The sequence below is a fragment of the Saimiri boliviensis genome, chromosome 4 (genome assembly GCF_048565385.1).
Source record: "Saimiri boliviensis isolate mSaiBol1 chromosome 4, mSaiBol1.pri, whole genome shotgun sequence".
NCBI classification, from domain to species: Eukaryota; Metazoa; Chordata; class Mammalia; order Primates; family Cebidae; genus Saimiri; species Saimiri boliviensis.
In genome coordinates, this window is record NC_133452.1 from 162,547,731 (window position 1) to 162,568,765 (window position 21,035).

Sequence of the window (21,035 nt, forward strand, 5' to 3'; positions counted from 1 at the left end):
AACTAAACATTACAGAAAATACAGACACCTTTAGATTAGTGCATATATTTAATAGTGTTATATTAGAAATGATACCTTGTCAACATATAGGGAAAAATATTTTAAGAAATAAAACCAAGATTAAAACAGTCCATAATAGCTTTGTCACTCACGAAAAACGGCAGTCACGCCCTCCCCGCGCACAAAGGGTAGCATCGCAGCTTATTAAGTGCTACATTTTCCCACCTCACTGCATGGTTTTCAGATAATCCTTTAGTCATACACATGCTTAGCCTTGTCATGCCATGGGTTTGAATCCGCCTTCATAGAATGTAAACCAGCAACTAAAATGCTTGTTAGCCTGTGAGCCCTCTGAACACCCACTCCCATATTCTGGGGCCTGTTTTTCACTGTCCAAAGCTCTTCGGGTGCTTTATCTCCCAAAGACCCTCAATAATAAGTGACTACCAGTCCACCATGAAGACTGCTGGCTGGTCATTCCATCTCGTGCTGGGTTCTGCTGAGAAATGGGGTAACAAGACAGGACCCACTCTCCGATCACTACTGTGATGCTTGATTTCCCATAGATTCAAGATCCTTCCTGTGATGGAAGGATCAGAGGCCAGGCTCAGATGGCCAAGGACAGGAAAGGAGGAGGGCAGAAGTACACAGCAAGCCTACAGGGAGGGGTGGCCCGGTGTGGTCCACAGGAGACCAGGCAGGCCACCTCTCCCTCCGTCCTTGGCTCTCTGCACCCATTAAAAGGAATTCCTCTTAGTCTTGGGAACAGAATTTTCAGGTGGCCTGAAAGTTCCACCAGAATTTGCCCTCCATCCATCAAGGCAGGAATTCTTTGTGTAGTGGAAAGCACAATTCACAGTTCAAAACATTTGCATTCTGTTCTTAGATCCCCTACTTCTTGGCCCTGACCCTTGGCAAGCTACTTAACCTCTCTGGGCCTTCAGAGGGCTATCTGCAACATCAGAGTAATAGTGTCTCCTCTTCAAGGTTGGTCCTAAGGATCAACTGAGTATGTAAAATGCATACGTTATGTGGGTGAAGCATTAAGTGTCCACTCCCTTCTTCAGCATTATGTCCGATAACTTCACAATTGGGCTGCTGTCCTCCACGCGAGAAATTCCCATTTGCATGCGAAAAACCATACCCTTGGTCACTTGTTAGGGCAGATTCTAGGCTTATGAAGCTCAATACTGTTTTTTTTTTTTTAATGTTGGTTTTTTTTTTTTTTTTTAAAAAAAAAAGCATCACATTTTCCTTCTAACACTATAGACAGTATTGAATTGGCTAGTTACACAAAGTATAGGCATAAGCAAAAGAATTAATTTAAAAATAGAACAACACTCACACTTTTTGGTTCTACCTTTTCCCAGTAAATGTCCCATGAGGATGAATAGTCCTGAAGATGACAAAAATACCTACAAGCTGAATTTTTTTTTAAGAGCCCATGGAGAAACATTTTCTCTGGCACTCCTGCCCTGGTTGTTTAAATACCTTGCTTATTAATCAGCAATGCAATCCCAGTTTTCCCATGTGTTACAAAAGCTCTGCGCAACAGGCTATTAGGTGTGGTCACAGCACTGGTTCTCTCTCTCATTCTAATCTTCCCACAAAGAATGCCAAAGGCACCACCAAAGCCACCACCCTCAGGGCCAAGGGCGGATGGGGAACTACCCTGAACCAGTCAACTCAGCAGGCTATAATTAACTCCAGTTAATTATAGCTCTGGAGTCCTGCTTTGTGGGTGGGAATATTTTAATTTTCTTTCATGATTGAAATAAGATTTATTCAGTAGAAAAACTTAAACATATATATTTCTGATATGGAGTTTCGCTCTTGTGGCCCAGGCTGGAGTGAACTTAAACGTATTTTTTTTTTTTTAAGATGGGGTTTCACCATATTGGTCAGGCTGGTCTTGAACTCCCTACCTCAGGTGATCCGCCCGCCTTGGCCTCCAAAGTGCTTGGATTACAGGCATGAGCCACCACGCTGGGCCTTAAATGTATTTTTAAACATAGGAAGTGAATATATCTACGTCCGATTCTTTTGGAAAGCACCTGTTGGGTGTCGGGGACCAGAGTATCATAAACACGCCATCCAAGTTAAGACTGACTATATTTCAGAGTTTTGGAATATATACACAATTGCTGAGTCGTTACCCCTATCTACGGCAGTCCAAATGCACAGCCTACAGAACAGAGTAAATATTTAATGAATGAATCACTTCTATTGCATTTAATGTAAACTGGGGCTCGGTTTACATTAGAGAATTATCCCACTACACAACACCGAGAAGCTTCAGTGCAGTTTTTCTTAGAGGAAGAAAAGATAATGTTAAAATGCTACCTTCAACCTGGCTCCTCCGCGCCTTCCCTTGGCCTCAGTCCTGAGAACACAATTCTTCCTCAGCTCTTCAACTGCCCACAGCTGCTTTCTCGAGAGAAGGAAACTGCCACTGACAGCCCAGAATTAAAAACCAGGGGAGCTGTGCACTGTGTGAGGGTTGTCGGCAGAAAGCTTGCTGCGGGCCAGACCCTCCACACCTCCGCAGAAGACAACCCATGCCTCTTAGATAAGCTGTTTTAACAGCCGTCTAACTACAGGTCTTACGAGAGAAACCATGTTTAGAATGCTATTCCTTAGAGGCAGTCACAGCTGCTAAGAGAGAAATCATCCCTCTGTAAATCCTTATTTAATCCACCTTCTCTAAGGTTCTATAGAAAGAGTTGTTCATCTTTAACATGAGCAATATGATATTGTGCCAGCTACAAAAACACAAAACTCTTTTAAGTATATACCTTAGAGTTTTGCCCAGCCTTTATTTCTGTTAACAAGCAGCCCAGTTAAAAGACCAACCTTTTGTTTTGTGCCTCAAAAACCGGTCTTTTAAGACATGGAGATACACACCTAGCCCATTGTCAAAGGATGTAAATGAACTATTCGAAAAGAGTGGGTTATGTGCCGTAACTCACACTGACTGGTGCTGGATTCAAGGGTTCCCAACGGACTGCTCCATTATCTGTCCTTTGAGCAATAACTGGAGGAAGCTCCACTTCTGATGGAACCGTTCATGGAAACCTTTGGATTCCCTCTCTCCCCCATCTTTTCTCGGCTGAAGATTGTGTCCTGGTCACTGTCAAACTCAGACTCGGACACCATCAGGCTGGAGTTGTGCTCTGTGCTTCTGTGCTTGATACCTAGAGAGAAGCAGAGAAGCCCTGAGGAGGACTGCCACGATTCACTTCCGGCTGCCAGTCGTCTGGCTGCAGGGCCCGTGGTGAGCGCCGAGCGGTGCTCTGCGCACCTGGAGAGCAATGGCCCACAGCAGCAGAGTTTGGGTTTCCTAGCAAGTAATTGCAGGGGTTTTGGTGCCTCACCAGAGCTTCAGCCGCAGCTTTGACTCGCCAGCTGCTTAACCCTGGGCAAGATACCTGAGCTGAGCTCTCTGAGCTTTCAGTCTTTATGGGGAAGGTAATACAGCATCTACCCCTGAGTTTATGGGGAGGATTAAGTGAAACAGTGCATTCGAGCTCTTGGCCCAGCCTTTAATGCATCATAAGCATCCGACAAATGAAAGCTGCTGTGATTTTACCACTTGGTTAAAGTATTTTTGGTAGACTATTTGTTCTCAGGGGGTCAAACCAAGAGACAGAACAGGTATTAGATACAATTCCTGCTCTCAAAGAATTTATAGTGTCTAGCTAGCGGTTTAAGACATAGACTTGGCAGGGCATGGTGGCTCATGCCTGTAATCCCAGCCCTTTGGGAGGCTGAGGCAGGAGGATCACTTGAGGCCAGGAGTTCGAGGCTGCAGTGAACTGTGGTTGCATTGCTGTACTCCAGCTTGGGTGACAGAGCAAGACCCTGTCTCAGGAAGAAAAACAAAAAAGACATAAAAGGCACAGACTCATGAGAAGATGGCTCACAACAGGTAATACATTTTTAAAAATCTTCTATAAATTCAGAGGCGATAAGCACGTACACTTATGACGGGGGTTGCTGCAGTGACGATTCCCGTAGGGTGATGTTGCAGAACCTTCTCCTTATTCAGCTAACCGGGTTCCTGTCACACTGCCAGGAAAGATGAGGCTCTTGGACACATAGAGAGGTGAGAAAAATGGAACTTATTGGGCAAAAAGTAAAGAAAGAAAAACTCTGAGCAAATAGGGAGTGTTGCCAACACCGTCTCTCCTCACAGACTGAATTCCAGGTGACCACACAGGAACTGAAAAGGCAGCCTTCGCCCCACTGCAAATGACGCGAACTTCCGTGGCTCCCTCCCCTTCCCGCAGTGCACAGGTGGGCATTATTGACAGAGGATCAGCTGGGGAAGGGCGGGGCCCTCATCAGGACTCAGCAGTCCGGTTTTTCTGCCTTCAGGCTGTTTTAGGCTTGAAGGTGGCCTTTCTCAGGGACCCTTGGCTGTCTCCTGTCTCTATCAGTGAGATTTGAAGAAGGAAGAGAAATTCGGAGGGCAGGGGAAGGGCATGGAGTGTGCAGAGGCATCCAGGAATATTTAGAAAAAAACTAATTTGGAGCAAATGATTCATGTAGGAAATAATGAAGGAGAGGCTGGAGAGAGGCAGGGACCTCACAGAAAAGCACGTGAATACGAAGTTTGGATTTTATCTTATAAGCAGAGGAATGACACTATTAAAATGTTGTTCTAAGATATGCATAAAACCACAGTGTGCAGGATGGAAGGAGAACAGACAGTAAACACAGAGGCTGCTGGGGTCTGAATGTTTGCACCCCCACAAATTCATGTGCTGAAATCTAATCCCTAAATGGTGGTACTAAGAGGTGGGGCCTCGGGCGGTGATCAAAGGGGATTATTACTCACATGAAAGAGGCACCAGAGGCCAGGCACGGTGGCTCACACCTGTAATCCCAGCACTTTGGGAGGCCAAGGAGGGTGGATCACCTGAGGTCAGGAGTTCGAGACCAGCCTGGCCATCATGGTTGAAACCCTGTCTCTATTAAAAATACAAAAAAAAAAAAAAAAAAAAAATAGCTGGGCATGGTGGCAGGTGCCTGTAATCCCAACTACTTGAGAAACAGGCATGAAAATCGCTTGGACCTGGGAGGTGGAGGTTGCAGTGAGCTGAGATCATGCCATTGCACTCCAGCCTGGAGGTTAGAGACTCTGTCTCCAAAACAAAAAGAGGCACCAGAGGCTGCCTTGCCGTTTGCACCATGTGAGGATGCAGGGAGAAGGCGCCGTCTATTAGGAAGTAGCCCTGGCCAGATGCTGAATTTGCCTTCCCAGTCTCCAGAACTCTGGGTAATAAATCCCTGTTGTTCATAAGCTTCCCCGTCTGTGGCGTGTTGTTAGAGCGAGCGGCCCCCGAGGGCCAAGGCGGAGGCAGTGCAGTGTAGGGGAAGAGCCCGGCCTGCAGCCCACCTTCAACACTCACCAGATGCGTTACTTGGGCAAGCTGCTAAACTTTCCCTTGCCTCAGTTTCCTCTTGTGTAAAATGGGGATAATCATTGTACATACCTCACCGAGCTGTGGGTAGGATTAGAATTCAATGAGTAAAGTGCTTCAAAAGTTCCTAGTACGTGTTCAACATTAAATATCTGTTAATGGTTATTATTACTAATAGTTCACAGGTGAAACTGTAAGGACCTGAACTATGGTGGCGATGGTAATGATGAGGAAAGAGGGCAAGAGACTAGCAAGGTTGGGGGGTCTGGAGTGGGGGGCGGCGTGTGCGGAGCACCCGTGACTGAGGTTTCAAACTGGGGTGGTGAGGATGGGGGTTCTATGAATAGACACGGGAATGTCAGAAGGATGAGTGTATTTCAAGATAAAGGTGGGTGTGCCAATGCAGCCTAAAGCACGTTGAGCTCTTAGGAAAAAGTCCGTTGATAATACTAATGATGTTACGCAGTGCAAATGGCGAGCACTCAGCATATGCGACCATGTCTACTTCCTGAGACGCTCTCCTGCCACAGCCCTGTTCGCTACACTCTGTACACGATCGTTCCTCTGACTCGAGTGCTCCTACCCGGCATCGTCCCTGCACTGGCAGAACTCCTTGCACTCCAGTACAATGATCCTTCCTCAGGCTGTGAGCTCCTGTAGAGGCAGGCTCTGTGCTTCCTCCTCTCCCAGTCTCCAGGGCCCACCCCGGTATCTGTGCATAGCACAGGCATTCAACATTCACTGTGAACAATGTTTTGCACCTCACAGCTCTGAAAATGATTATATCTTCCACAAAAACTCACTTAGGCATGAATCCACAATTAGGGAAAATCTACAGAATCGGTGTTCAGCAGCCTCAGAAGGGCCAAAGAAGTTTCATTAAGTGTGCAACAGTTTTAAAAAAAGGCCAGGCAGCATGGCTCACGCCTGTAATCCCAGCACTTTGGGAGGCTGAGGCGGGCAGATCACAAGGTCCGGAGTTCAAGACCAGCCTGACCAACATGGTGAAACCCCGTCTCTTAAAAAGAAAGAAGAAAGTATGCAACAGTTAATAAACAAGAGTGAAAAAGTTAACCAAGGTGGGCAAGAGGTGCTCGTAAGCACAGGGATCAGTACACGTTGTGAGGAAAGCCCATTTTCTGTGAAGCCTTTGTGGCCATCTAGATCAATGGCTAAGTAGATAACGCAGCTGCTGAAAAATGTGAGGCTTTAAAGTGCAAGTGTCTTCTTGCTGCATTTCCGGCCTAGTGGACCTAAAGAGAACAGCATTCAGAGGTGTGCTGTGGGAGCGTGTTCCACTGTCCCCCACCCTCCAACCAGGAGTAGAAAAGTAACCAGGTGCTGGGGACACCTCTGTTTAAAGAGCAGTCCTTGCCCTGTGGTCACTCGTTGGTGCTCAACTGATAACTCTTCATATCCCTTATCCATGCGTGCCTCAAAGTATCATGCCAAAATTTATTAAATTTATAATGAAAACTACTGCCTCCCACCCCCACCCTGCGTTAGCATATTCTCAGGAGAGATGAAAGTTGTTTTCCTTTTTTTTTTTTTTTTTTTTGAGACAGTCTCATTCTGTAGCCCAAGCTAGAGTGCAGTGGTGCAATCTTGGCTAAGTGCAACCTCCACCTCCTGAGCTCAAGTGATCCTTCTGCCTCGGCCTCCCGAGTAGCTGGGATTACAGGCGCGTGCCACCACACCCAGCTGATTTTTTTTTTTTTTTTGTATTTTTTAGTAGAGACAGGGTTTCATCATGTTGCCCAGGGTGGTCTCGAACTACTGAGCTCCAGCGATCCACCCGCCTTGGCCTCTCAAAAGTGCTTGGGTTACAAGCATGAGCCACCGTGCCTGGCCTGAAGGCTGCTTTTGCCCACAGAATCCCAGCCTCACTCTTCCTTCCCAATCAAAGTGCTGACTCCAGCTGACCGTTCTCCCTCCATCCTGGTTAGCTCACAGGCATACCGAGGTTAAATCGTGTGAAGGTGCCAGGCAATGGTTCTAGAGACTGTCTTACCATATTTGGGCCTCAGTTCCATTCTTTCCTGTTCATCCATGTTATCCAGGATGGTGTACTTTGTTTTCTTCCTGATTTTAGTCCTTTTTTGTCTGAAAGGAACAATGAAAAGCTCAACTCAGATCTTTAGAAAGTTAACTGAGATCCAGGATTTAAAACACAGGAAAGACACTGAAGGAAACATTTTGCCTTTATTATGAGGTAGTTTTGGTCTTTTATTAAGGAAGCATATAGAAGGCCAGGTTGAAGCTCAGAGGGACTTTATGCATCTTGGAGAAACACATATCTGGGTATAAACAGCCACATCACTCTTGCCCACTTAGCTACAGGTCTCAGTTAAGCCTCAGGCTGCGGTGCCAGGACCTTTAGTGCAATTCTCAACACCTGTGTTGGCCCAAAGAGCTCCTCTTCATGAGTAATTCCTTACTCAGAAAAGCCTGGATGAGCAAAGGTTCCCCTGAACCTATACCACCCTGCAATGTCCAATGGCTCAGAAATGAAAAGACATCATCAACTCGCAATCAGAAAAAAAAAAAAAAATAGCAAAAATTGACTGGGCGTGGTGGCTCATGCCTGTAATCCCAGCACTTTGGGAGGCCAAGGCTGGTGGATCACTGAGGTCAGGAGTTCGAGACCAGCCTGACTAACCTGATGAAACCCTGTCTCTACTAAAAATAGAAAAATTAGCTGGGCATGGTGGTGGGCACCTGCAATCCCAATTACTCAGGAGGCTGACACAGGAGAATCGCTTGAACCCGGGAGGCGGAGGTTACAGTAAGCCGAGAGCAATGCCACTGCACTCCAGCCTGGGCAACAGAGCAAGACTCTGTATCAAAACAAAAAGCAACAACAAAAAAATACCAAAAATTATAATAAATTCCCACAATGAATTAGCAACAACTGCCCCCTACCTTTCTCATTTTTTTTTTCCCCTCCACATATGAAAGCTAGGCTGGTCCCATATACCTCATCCTACATACAGAGGCTGTTTGAAAATACACATCAAAACCATGCTAAGGCGTGTAGAGAACAAGATAGTAATTTCACAGCATAAAAGCAATTTTCTGAGACCATGATGATCAGGAGCATGGGTCTTAATTTAGCACTTACTAGGTGGTGACTTTGAGAAAATTATTTGAGACTTTTGTGCCTCCATGCCCTTGCCTGTAAAATGGGAGTAAGAATAGTTCATTTCTCACATGGTTGTTGGGAGGACTAAATAAGATAATACATACAAAGCATTTAGCCATTAGTCACAATGGCAAACACTTAATAAATGCTCACAGTTGTCCCTACCATCACCTTCTTCTACTTGACAGATATGTCACAAAGCTCTGGATGTTTAATGCCACGCATGGTAGGGTCACGCCATCCCATATGTCTCTGGGAAAACATAATGGAATTTAGGCCTCTATGTGCCTGTGCCTGGCTCCCTTTCCCCAGTCTCACTTTTGGGAACATAATCACAAATAAAACTAAAATAATCTGTAAGTGATTTCTGAAAAACAACTATTAAAATATATTCTTTTTTTTTTTTTTTAAGACCGAGTTTCACTATGTTGCCAAGCTGGAGTTGAGTGACACAATCTCAGCTCACCACAACCTTCACCTCCCAGGTTCAACCAATTCTCCTGCCTCAGGCTCCCAAGTAGCTGGGATTACAGGCGTGCGCCACCACACCCAGATAATTTTGTATGTTTAGTAGAGATGGGGTTTCACCACGTTGGCCAGGCTGGTCTCAAACTCCTGACTTCCAATGATCCACCCTCCTCAGCCTCCCAACATGCTGGGGTTACAGGCGTGAGTCACCATGCAAGGCCTAAAATATACTTTTTAAAAAATCACATCTTTGGAGAGCATTTGTAGTGTTTCACATGGAAGAGGAGACCTGATGCTCTCTTCTAAGGACTTGAGTAATCACTTTCCCTACAAGTCTCCTCACTGAGGGCTGAGCTTGGAGTTCTGGAAGATTCGGCCAATGAGGCTGCTCGAGGCTTCTCAGAGGTCAGCTCCATGGAAAAAGGAAACACCCGAAGCTAAAGTTCTCTTTGGCGGTGTTATTGCCTCTATGACAGTTTCAAACTTATTAAAAATGATTCAGGTAGATTATTGTTTCACATAATGACGATAATCAAAATCTGCTATTTGTAACAGTATGCTTCTAGATCTCCTTCCTCTGCTGAGACCTGGAAGGCCACTTAGGTACTTGTGATATAGATATAAAATAGATGTCTGTTTTTATCATGGTTCCTGGCTAATAATTCCCACAGCCCTTATAATGCTGGGGCACTTTGGGCCTCAGAAAACAGAATCTCCCTCTCTCTCTGACCTTCTCCTGCCCTCCTTTCACCTGCTCTTTATTCTCCCCAAGGCAAGAACCTTCTCCTGCCTTTCTGTATCCAGTCTGGCTATAAAGAAATTCTCTGACCTACTTTGTCTGATTATAGGTCATAAAACCCTCATTTCAGAAGGAGTTCTGCCTCCTACCCAGGAGGATGGGGCGCTTTACAGAGGGGCGAGAAGAATCTGGACAGGTCTTGCTGGGCTTGCCCACTCAGCCTGTTAGTATCGAATCCTACCCTTTATGTCCAATTACTTTTATACATAGTTATCAATCATGCCTATAAATATCCAATGACGTCTTCAGAGAAGGCCCAAGATGCTGGGGTTCAGAGCGCTTCCAGACAGTCAAACGTGGGGTTCCCGGAGGATGGCACGCCCAGAGGGCATGGAAGCTCTGGGCCCCTTCCCCCTACCTCACCCTGTGCACCTCTTCATCAGTATCCCTGGTAATATCCTTTGTAATAAGCACTGTGTTTCCCTGAGTTCTTTGAGCCACCCTAGCAAATTAACTGAACTCAGGAAGAGAACTGAGGGACCCTATTTATAGTCCGAAGCCCAAGTAAAACAACTTGGAGTATGTAACAGGCATCTGAATGGGGTGGGGGACAGTCTTGGAGCCCTTAACCTGTGGGATCTGACACTATCTCCAGGTCGACAGCATCAAAACTGAATTGCAGGACACCCAGCTGGCGTTCACTGCACACTGTTGCTTGCCTGGTGTGTGGGGAGAATCTCCCAGACACTGGTCACAGCAGTCCTCTGTTGATTGTTGCTGAGTGAGAATACAGTACCAGTTTAGTGACTCTAATGGAGACCGGCAGAGAATAACATTAGATTTGATACAGAACCATTGAACCTCCTAGAAATCACAGGAGCTGCAATGAGAAAAAGCCGCCTCTAATATTCCACTTATCTGGGCACCTATACCTTGTGGTAGAACGTGCATTATAAGGTGTGCTTCAAGTCGAGTTTGTCTTCACAGATAATGTGGCTATTAAACAGCTTAGCGGTTTAACAAGCCCAAGTAAACAATACCTAAGCTGCCATAGCACACTCAGTGTGGTGTCTCTGTTTCCCGAGAATAAGCGCTCTAGGTACCTCTTGTAGCAGCAGATGCAAAGCCAGGTGAAGCCTCCCGTTAGCACAGTAAGAGTAAAAGCCAACACTGTCACATAGAATATACTCCACTCTGAAACACAGGAAAACCAGAGAGGATACAGTTATAGGCTCTTTGTGGAACAACTTTATTCTGATATCACAACAAATATTTCTGAATCCCTGTGAGTAAAGGCCGCCTGTGGCCTACCGTCTGTAACAGTATGGAGTTGATAACGTCTCATCAGGCTGGTAGCAGAGCACAGCAAGGTAAAACACAGATAAATCAAGAACAACCTAAAATTGCCCTGTTTTTATCTACTGGGTTTCAGGGCCTCACGGATCAGGTATTTCATGCTAACCTGGGAACAGAATAATCTGAAATAACTAAAAGCAGTCAGTTACATAGCAATGCCTTTTATATAAACACATACATATGTCACATCAAAATATTCATTCCAGAATGCCAAAAATCACAACCCCCACCCCTAAAAGTTCTGGCTTGGTTTTAATACAGCATCTGTATGGCTGTTTATGGCATGAAAACATTTTTCACAGCCAGAGAACAATTCAGAAACTACTTGACCCTTGTTCTTTCCACATCCTTGCAGAAATCTAATGTGAAAATCTCTGCAACAGTAATTCAGTGGCAGAGAAGCCCAGTTTAACTCTACTAGGCAGCAAAGTTTAATAGGCTGGGCATGGTGGCTCACGCCTGTAATTCTAGCACTTTGGGAAGCTGAGGCGGGCAGATCACTTGAGGTCAGGAATTTGAGACCAGTCTGGCCAACATGGCCAAACCCTATCTCTACTAAAAATACAAAAATTAGCCAGACATGGTGGCGCACACCTGTAGCTCCAGCTACTTGGTAACCTGAGGTAGGAGAATCGCTTCAACCCAGGAGGTGGAGGTTGCAGTGAGCTGGGATTGTGCTAATGCACTCCAGCCTGAGCAACAGGGCAAGACTCCATCTCAAAAAAAGAAAAAAAAGTCTAATTTTATTAAATGTTATATAATCTCACTGGACTAATGATCCAAGAGCTGGCTATTTTCTGCTTTTTATATAGTATTCAATGGAAAGAGAATTTGGCAGTCAGCTCTTACTGTCTTTGCTGCCAGTCACGTCCATCTGGTTCCCCAAACAACAAATTTACTTAGTAGACTGCCATTAAAATATCATGTTCTCCCCGGAAGGGAGCTCAGAGGCACCAGCTCGGCCTGCTGTGGCTCCAGTTTTTGGCGCCTGCCTGTGTAAACAGCTGGAAGAGTGGGCCAAATTCTCTTCTTGACCTGATTCAAGCAGACCCACACCAGGGGCCACCTCACCATCAAATCACACTGAGCCTCGGCCAAGGCAGGCGTAACCCGCAAATGCAGCCCATGGCCCAGGCAGTTCTTCCTTAGAAATGCCAGCAATAGCGAGCTGGTTCTGCTCTGCCAAAGGGAATTTTCTCATTAGGAAGTTTTATGTAAAAGCCTAAAGACATGCCAAAAAGTAGATTGTAAGAAGGGTCTTAACTCACTGCCAAGTAAGCTGGTTCACTTGGCTTCAGGTGAGAAAACACTGAATGTTTTATAGCTGCAAAGCTAGGCAGATAGTTCTCTTTTTTTCTCTTGTCTTCCCTTCTCTTTCTTTCCCTCCCTCCCTTCCTCCCTCCTTCCTTCCTTCCTTTCTTTATTTTTTTTGAGTCAGAGTCTCACTCTGTCCACTCACTGCAGCCTTGACTTCCTCAGCTCAGGCAATTTTCCCACCTCAGCCTCCTGAGTAGCTGGGACTACAGGTGCATGCAACCACACCCAGTTAATTTTTTAAGACAGGGTCTTTTAGCTGGGCATGGTGGCGCGTGCCTGTAATCCCAGCTACACAGGAGGCTGAGGCAGGAGAATTGCCTAAACCCAGGAGGCGGAGGTTGCGGTGAGCCGAGATCGCGCCATTGCACTCCAGCCTGGGTAACAAGAGCGAAACTCCGTCTCAAAAAAAAAAAAAAAAAAAAAGAGACAGGGTCTTACTACGTTGTCCAAGCTGGTTTAGATGTCCTGGGCTCCAGTAGTCCTCCCACCTCAGCCTCTTGAGTAGCAGAGGCTGTGAGAATGCACCACCATGCCTGGCTTATTTTTTAATTTTTTGCAAAGGTGAAGTCTCACTATATTGCCCAGGTTGGTGTCGAGTATTAGGCAGATTTGCCCGAGAATGAGCTGCCTTAAAGCTCCTCGCCCAAAGCCACCTCTGTAGCAGAACTCACCACAGTTGCTCTCTCCATCCCGGATATAACGCTGTATAAAGTTCTCCATCCATAACTGAGAGCAAATGCAGCGCTTTGTGAGGGGGTCGCAGTGGCCATGGCCAGAACACTTCAGAAGGCAACCTGCAGAGCGATGTGCAGGGCTGAGGTCAGCACACAGGAAAGGGAATCCCTGCATTCAGCGTCTTTTGTGTTTGCAGTAGCTTAGGCCCCAAATAAATGCATCCTGCTGAATGAAGAATGTCTTACAGTGTGGACACGGCTTCTAAAAATAGCCCCTCATCGTTGACGATCTCATCAGAAAGCAAATGACAGAAGAAGCCAATCCACACCACGTAGCAAAAGCCTTAAAAATCTTTACTGGTGGTGGGTGGTGGCTCACGCCTGTGATCCCAGCACTTTGGGAGGCCAAGGCAAGTGGATCACTTGAGGACAGGAGTTTGAGACCAGCCTGGCCAACTTGATGAAACTCCATCTCTACTAAAAATTAGCTGGCTGTGATGATGTGCGCCTGTAATGCCAGCTACTTGGGAGGCTGGGACACAAGAATCACTTCAACCCAGGAGGCAGAGGTTTCAGTGAGCCACAATCACACCACCACACTCCAGCCTGGTGACAGAGGGAGACTCAAAAAAGTAGCAAAAACATAACAAGCACATACGGCTGGCCTAAGAACAGAATTCTGAGTATTTATCTGGAGTGTAGTAGCAATCATTGAGGACATACCCGAGGATCTATCTACATTGTAGCATTATTTTAAAACGAACCTTAAAATCCAGGAATAAGGAACTGGTTGTACAATTATGGAATATATCCAGGGTAGAATACTATGGCCGTACAAATCTTTGAGGACATAATCATAATATATATATTTTTAAGAGGCAAGGTCTTGTTGCTGTGTTGCCGAGGCTGGTCTCAAACTCCGAGCCTCAAGACATCCTCCCTCCGCCTCTGGCGTAGCTGGGATTATAGGCACGTGCTACTGTGCCTGGCTCAGAATAAGATTTGAAGTTAAAAATCAGATTAAAAATATATATCAAGTCATCCTGATGGTAGTATTTCTAGAGGTGAGGGAACTGGGAAAACATATATCACAGTGTTAACAAAAATTATCTTTGGATGGTGAGAATTTTGGACTTAGAATTTGGAAAATTATTTTCTTTTTTGTGCCTTTCTGGATATCCTAAATTTTGTACAATAAATAGATAATATTTTTGTAGCTAGAATAAAAAGGAGTTATTGCCAGAGCATGGTGGTTCATGCCTATAATCCCAGCACTTTGGGAGGCCGAGGCAGGCGGATCACTTGAGGCCAGGAGTTCAAGACCAGCCTGGCCAACATAGCGAGAATTCATCTGTACTAAAAATACCAAAAAAAGAAAAAGAAAGAACGAACAAATGAACAGACAGATATTAAAAATTACTTGCTGGGCACAATGGTTCATGCCTGTAATCCCAGCAGTTTGGGAGGCCAAGGCAGATGGATCACAAGGTCAGGAGTTCAAGACCAGCCCGGCCAAGATGATGAGATCCTGTCTCTACTAAAAATAAAAAAATTAGCCAGGTGTGGTGGTGGGTGCCTGTAGTCCCAGCTACTCAGGAGGCTGAGGTAGAGAACTGCTTGAACCTAGGAGGCAGAGGTTGCAGTGAGCCTTAATTGCGCCATTGCATTCCAACCTGGGTGACAGAGCAAGACTCCATCTCAAAAAAAAAAAAAAACTTAGTCCATATTATAACTGAGAAAGTCAATTGTATGCAGACATATGTGTGTGTGTATGTGTGTGTGTGTATATATATATATATATATCTGAAACAAATTAAGTTTTCCTGCCCAAACATTATCATGTCCCTGTAACTCTCGTTTCCCTGGTGTCTACTGAAATGACTACTTCAACATAACAAGTGATTTGTGTTACTCATGAAATGAAGACAGAAACAATGGGACTGTGAATCATTCTGGTGCCCTGGAAGTGGTGGCAAACAGGAGCTAAGAAAAGAGGTACACCTGGAGGAGGCGTTTGTGAGCTGCCTTAAATTTTCAAGGAGCTATATGGCATTATCATCACAACCTAAGGCAGGATGTTCAGAGGACATAAATTATATCTACATGGCTTTTCCAGCCAGTAACACTTATTTGCCTTTAACATTGTTCTTTCTGCCAACGGCCATTATCTTGTGAGTATAACCTTAATTTTGGGCCCATAATTATTATTGCTCTCCATTTTTCTCCCAAGACCAAGAGTAGCTGGCAAATGTGTGTTGCAGGAAACCCACTGGGGAAACAAATGCAGAACAAGTCCCTGGACGCTAAAAGGAAAATGTTCACATGTCACTTCCCTTCTGTGTTTCTAAAACTTATCCATGATAAGCAAGTCTGATTATTCTGAAATATTCCATAGGAACATACCTGCTGTATCAATCCTCAGGACCTTGAAAAGCAAGAAGTCAGCCTTCTCCTTTGAGAGCCGCATGTGCAGAGTTTGGGCCACTTCAGCAGCTTTGAGAACCTTGAAAGGTGGCCCGCTCTGTACGTAAAACACAAGCACGGTGCTGCAGAGGAGACGATGAGAGAGGACAGCCATGTGGTCACTCGGTGACTGACATGGCCTGCCCACCGTAGCATCTGACCTATGAAGCTGGGGAGGTAGACGGCCACAGCTCTGCGGCTTGCCAAGAACAGGGGCATATCTGTGAGCTAAGGAATTGACCCGTTTCTATTTGCAAAGCCTCTTCAGTCTCAGTGTACAGCTGATCAAAGACAGATCTTCAGATAAAAGGAGCAATGTGTCATTTATGTATCAGGTTTTGAAAATCCTAAGCAGAGGGGTCTGGAGAGCTACCAGGTTAGTGAAGAAGAATGCATCTTTGCGCTGGGATGTATGAAGTGTCACACCCCAAACTCCACGGGGATGGAGGCTCCCGTGCTCCGGCCCCTTCTAGAGCTTTCCCTATGTACCTTTTCAGCTGGCTGTTCATTTGTTTCCTTTAATACAACCTTTGCAATAATTCCATAATAGTAAGTTTTTTTAAAGGAGCAATGTATATATGTGCGCAAAAAGACAAATATACACAAAACGATAACTTGCAGTCATGTCTTTCTTTTTACCCTTTTTGAGACATAGTTTACATATCATAAAATTCACCCTTCTAGAATGTCAATTTCATGGCGTTTAGTATATTTACAAAGCTGCACAACCATCACCACTACCTAATTTCAAAACATCTTCATCACCCCAGAAACACAATCCACACTCATTAGCACCCCCTCCCCACTGTCCCTGGCAACCACGAATCTGCTTTTGGTTTCTATGGATTTGCCTTATCTGGACACTTCAGGTAGAGGGAATCATGGAACATGTGGCCATCTGCGTCTGGCTTCTTTCACTTAGCGTCATGTTTTCAGAGTGCATCCGTGTTGTAGCACGTGTCAGTACTTTACTCCTTTTTATTGCCAAACGATATTCTGTTGTATGAATGTATCACATTTTTTATTTGTTCATAGGTCGGTGGACATTTGAGTTCCTTCTACATTCTGGCTATTATGAATTCATGCTATGACCATTCATATAAAAGTTTCTGTGTAGACATAAGTTTTTCATTTTTATTGAGTATATACCTAGGAGTGAAATTAATGGGTTATATGGTAACTGTATGCTTAGTGTACTGAGGAACTGTCGAACTGTATTCCACAGTGACTGTACCATTATACACTCCCACCAGCAATGTACAAGTGCTCCAGTTTCTCCACAGGCTCGTCAGCACTTGCTACGGCCTGTCTTTTGGATTCTAGCCATCCTAGCAGGTGTGAAGTGATAGCTCACTGTGGTTTTGGCTAGCATTTCCCTGGTGGCTAATGGTGAGCATGTCTTCACGTGCTTATCCACCAACTGTATATCTTCTTTGGAGAAATAGCTACTGTAATCTGTCATCATCTCCTAGGGTTGCTGTTAAACATGTCCTACAAAGTGGGTTAAACACGAGAAACTTCTTCTCACAGTTCTGGAGCAATCAGAGTGTTCTGTTAGTTTCGGTGCTGCCGGCGATCCATGGTATTCCTTAGCTGTGGAGGAAATCACTCCAGTCCCTGCCTCTGTCATTAAGTGGTGCTCTGTCTGTGTGTCTCTCTTTGTGTCTCTTGTTCTCTTCTTTAAAGAATGGCTGTCATGGCCAGGTGTGGTGGCTCACACCTGCAATCCCAGCACTTTGGGAGGCCGAGACAGGAGGATCATGAGGCCAGGAGATCGAGACCATCCTAGCCAACATGGAGAAACCCCATCGCTACTAAAAATACAATAATTAGCTGGGTGTGGTGGCAGGTGCCTGTAATCCTAATTACTCAAGAGGCTGAGGCAGGAAAATCGCTTGAACCCAGGAGGCAGAGGTTGCAGTGAGCCGAGATCACGCCACTGCACTCCAGCCTGGTGACAGAATGAGACTCCATCTCAAAAAAAAAAAAAAAGAACAGCAGTCATATTGGTTTAAGAGCCCAGCCTACACCAGTATAACTTCCTAACTAATTATATCTGCAATGACCCTATTTCTAGGTAAGGTCACATTCATAGGTAGCAGAGGTTACGGCTGGACTAGATTTTTTGGAGGATAGAATTCAATCCACAACAAGTGTTTTATAATGAAAGGGTGTTGGATTTTGTCAAATGCTCTTCCTGTGCCTATTGAGAAGATCTTGTGGTTTTGTCCCTTATCCTGTTAATGTGGTTTATTGCATTATTGATTTTTATATATTGAACCACACTTGCATTCCTGGGATAAATCCCACTTCGTTAATCCCACTTGGTTATGGTCTATAATAAACCTTATAATAAGTTGCTGGATTCAGCAACTTACTATGATAGCATTTTGTTGTAGATTTTTGCTTTGATATTCACAAGGAATATTGGTCTGTAGTTCTCATTTCTTGTGATGTCTTTGATTTTAATGTCAAGGTAAAACTAGTCTCATTGAATGAGTTGGGAGATGTTCCCTCCTCTTCTATTTTTTGGACGTTTGTGAAGGACTGTTAATTTTTTAAACGTTTTGCAGATTTCACCAGTGAAGCCAACTGGTCTTGAGCTTTGTGGATAGTTTTCACATTACTAATGTAATCTCTTTGTTACTAATGTAATCTTTATTTGTTATAGCTCAATTTAGATTTTTAAGTTCTTCTCAAGTGAGTTTTTGTAGTTTATGCCTGTTCAGGAATTTGCTCATTTCATCTAGGTTATCTAATTTGTTGACACACAATGATCCATAGTATTCCCTTATAATCTACCACCCCCCACCTTTTTTTGGAAACAGGGTCTCATTCTGTTGCCCAGGCTGGAATGCAGTGATGTGAACATGGCTCACAGCAGCCTCAACCTCCCAGGTGATCCTTTCACCTCGGCCTTTTGGGTAGCTGGGACCACAGGCATGTGCCACCATGCCTGGCTAATTTTTTTTTTTTTTTTGCCCAGGCTGGGGTGCAGTAGTACAAACTCAGCTCACTGCAACCTCCGCCTCCTGGGTTCAAGCGATTCTCCTGCCTCAGCCTCCCAAGTAGCTGGAATTATAGGCACTCGCCACCACACTCAGCTAATTTTTGTGTTTTTAGTACAGATCCAGGCTAGTCTTGAACTCCTGACCTCAAGTAATCCACCCGGCTCAGCCTCCCAAAGTGCTGGGATTACAGGCATGAGCCACTGCGCCTGGCCACCTGGCTAATTTTTTGTGGAGATAGGGTTTTGCCATTGCCTAGGTTGGTCTTGAACTCCTGGGTTCAAGTGATCTGCCTGCCTTGGCATCCCAAAGCATTGGGATTACAGGCATGAGCCACTGCACCCAGCCCTTTTTATTTCTATAAAGTCAGGAGTCATCTGCCTTATTTCATTCCTAATTTTAGTAATATGAGTCTTCTCTATTTTTTTTTCTTAGTATAGCTAAAGATTTATCAATTTTGCTCATCTGCCCAGGAAACAACTTTTGGTTTTGTTGATTTTCAGGCATGTTTTGGATTCAGTAGTTGCTATTTTACAAGGGAAATATATGATCCATTTTAGAAACAGTTTCTTAGAAAATAATTAAAACATGTTTTAATTTGGTGTTTTTCTAAGTGAACTTACATAGTTCTCTGGAAAACTAACCAAAGTGGATGACCTGACAATAGCTAGGCAAATGGAGTTACCGTGAATAGTGGGTTTTCATTTCCATATTCTTTCTCTCCCTCCTCCCCCGCATCCTGGGCTAGATAAGACTTTAAAAATAAAACTCAGCTGGGAATGGTTGCTCACACCTGTAATCCCAGCACTTTGGGAGGCTTAGGCGGGCAGATCACTTGAGGTCAGGAGTTCTGAGACTGGCTTGACCAACACGGTGAAACTCTGCTTCTACTAAAAATACTGAAATTAGCCAGGGGTAGTGGTGGGCACCTGTAGTCCCAGCTACTTGGATAGCTGAGGCAGGAGAATCACTTGACTCTTAAAGGTGGAGGTTATAGTGAGCTGAGATCGTGCCACTGCACTCCAGCCTGGGCAACAGAGTGAGACTCTGTCTTTAAAAATAAAAATAATATGTAAGCAAATAAATAAATAAATAAATAAATCCCAATTAAATACAAAAATCTCATAAAAACTAAAGGCCGGAGTTTCAGCCTCATATCCTCCCTGGAGATGGCAAATGGTAGTCAGTGATCATTGCACATGGAGAGAAGCCTCAGTCCCCACGAGCATGGGGTGGGGACCAGCCCAGCTGTGAGGCATCCTCTTCACCTGCCCTGACCCCTTGCCCGGCTCTGAAGACACAGGAGCTCACAACCGTCTCCCTCTGCCGTTCCTCAGCTCCTTCCCTGAGAGCATTGCCCATCTGTCCGAAAACATCTACTGAGAATCACAGGAAGGACCTGGAAGGAGGCTGGCCTTCCTACTGCCCTTTGCGAAAAAAAAGCACATGAATGGGATGAAAGTGTGTGTAAAATACAGAAGACGCAGAGGGCCGAACAGGTTCCTACTGGACCGGGATGAGGTAAGAGCTGGAACTCTGTAGGGCCAAGGCCCCGCCATGCGTGTGCAGCTCCTACCTGAGATCTGAGTGGGCCCGAATCTTCTGGACCTTGATGTCCGAGTCCAGCACGTTGAGCAGCACAGCCAGCTGCCTCACGAGCGTGTCCTTCCGCTGCTCGGTCAGCTGCCCGGCACCAACCTGCAGGGTCAGCTCCACCAGGCCACTCTTCCTAGGGTCTGGGAAAAGAGAAGGGACAAGATTTTGCACAGGCTTTAGCGTATAGGGAGTGAGGTTTCCATAAGAGCTCAAAATGACTCCCGTGCCACTTCTACATCTGAGCTGCAGGACGCAGGGAAATTCTTCTAAGCACCATTCTAAGAGGCCCAGTATGTGGGAGGCCTTTCCCATGTTGGATCCCAGTTTGTTACTATTTCTTTTCCAGAAGATAACTGGGTGTACCTAATTAGCCTCTGGGCTAACCGAAAATTTCAGCCTCTTCCTACACTTCCCCAGGACTGGAAAGAGAATTTTGCTTGTGAGTGCCACGGGCCCTGCGCGGTTCCCTTAGTGCTGGGTTGTTACGGCCGCTTCACTGGAGCTGCCTCTTCCGTGCCGCAGTATGGAGGCCCTGGTGTCTGCTTCACACTGGGTCTTTGTCTTCTGGCAGGAAAAGAAAATCTAGTTGCCAGATAACATTCTCTCTTTTTTTTTTTTTGAGACAGAGTCTTGCTCTGTCAGCCAGGCTGGAGTGCAGTGGCACGATCTAGGCTCCTGCAACCTCTATCTCCCTGGCTCAAGCAATTCTTCTGCCTCAGCCTCCCCAGCAGCTGGGATCACAGGCATGTGCCACCAGGCTCGGCTGATTTTTGTATTTTTTTTTTAGTAGAGATGGGGTTTCACCATGTTGGCCAGGCTGGTATTGAACTCCTGACCTCAGGCAAT

The 21,035-nt window shown here is 45.2% G+C and overlaps 1 protein-coding gene across 10 annotated transcripts in view; it reads right to left on the reverse strand.

The window, feature by feature from the left end:
* The window catches only part of KIAA0319 (KIAA0319 ortholog), a 106,406-nt gene that overhangs the window by 1,357 nt on the left and 84,014 nt on the right, over window positions 1–21,035 (reverse strand). For 7 of the 10 annotated variants that reach the window (XM_074398512.1, XM_039462715.2, XM_074398509.1 and 4 more), the window contains 6 exons: window positions 20,170–20,329; window positions 15,526–15,668; window positions 13,120–13,242; window positions 10,879–10,969; window positions 7,438–7,529; window positions 1,240–3,194 (listed from right to left, as the gene is read on the reverse strand). In XM_074398512.1, the coding sequence (XP_074254613.1) occupies window positions 3,013–3,194; window positions 7,438–7,529; window positions 10,879–10,969; window positions 13,120–13,242; window positions 15,526–15,668; window positions 20,170–20,329 (791 nt within the window). In that variant the 3' untranslated portion in view covers window positions 1,240–3,012. Of the gene's footprint in view, window positions 1–1,239; window positions 3,195–7,437; window positions 7,530–10,878; window positions 10,970–13,119; window positions 13,243–15,525; window positions 15,669–20,169; window positions 20,330–21,035 lie in introns of those variants that run through there. The other 3 variants (XM_074398510.1, XM_074398513.1, XM_074398514.1) reach the window with 3 other exon arrangements.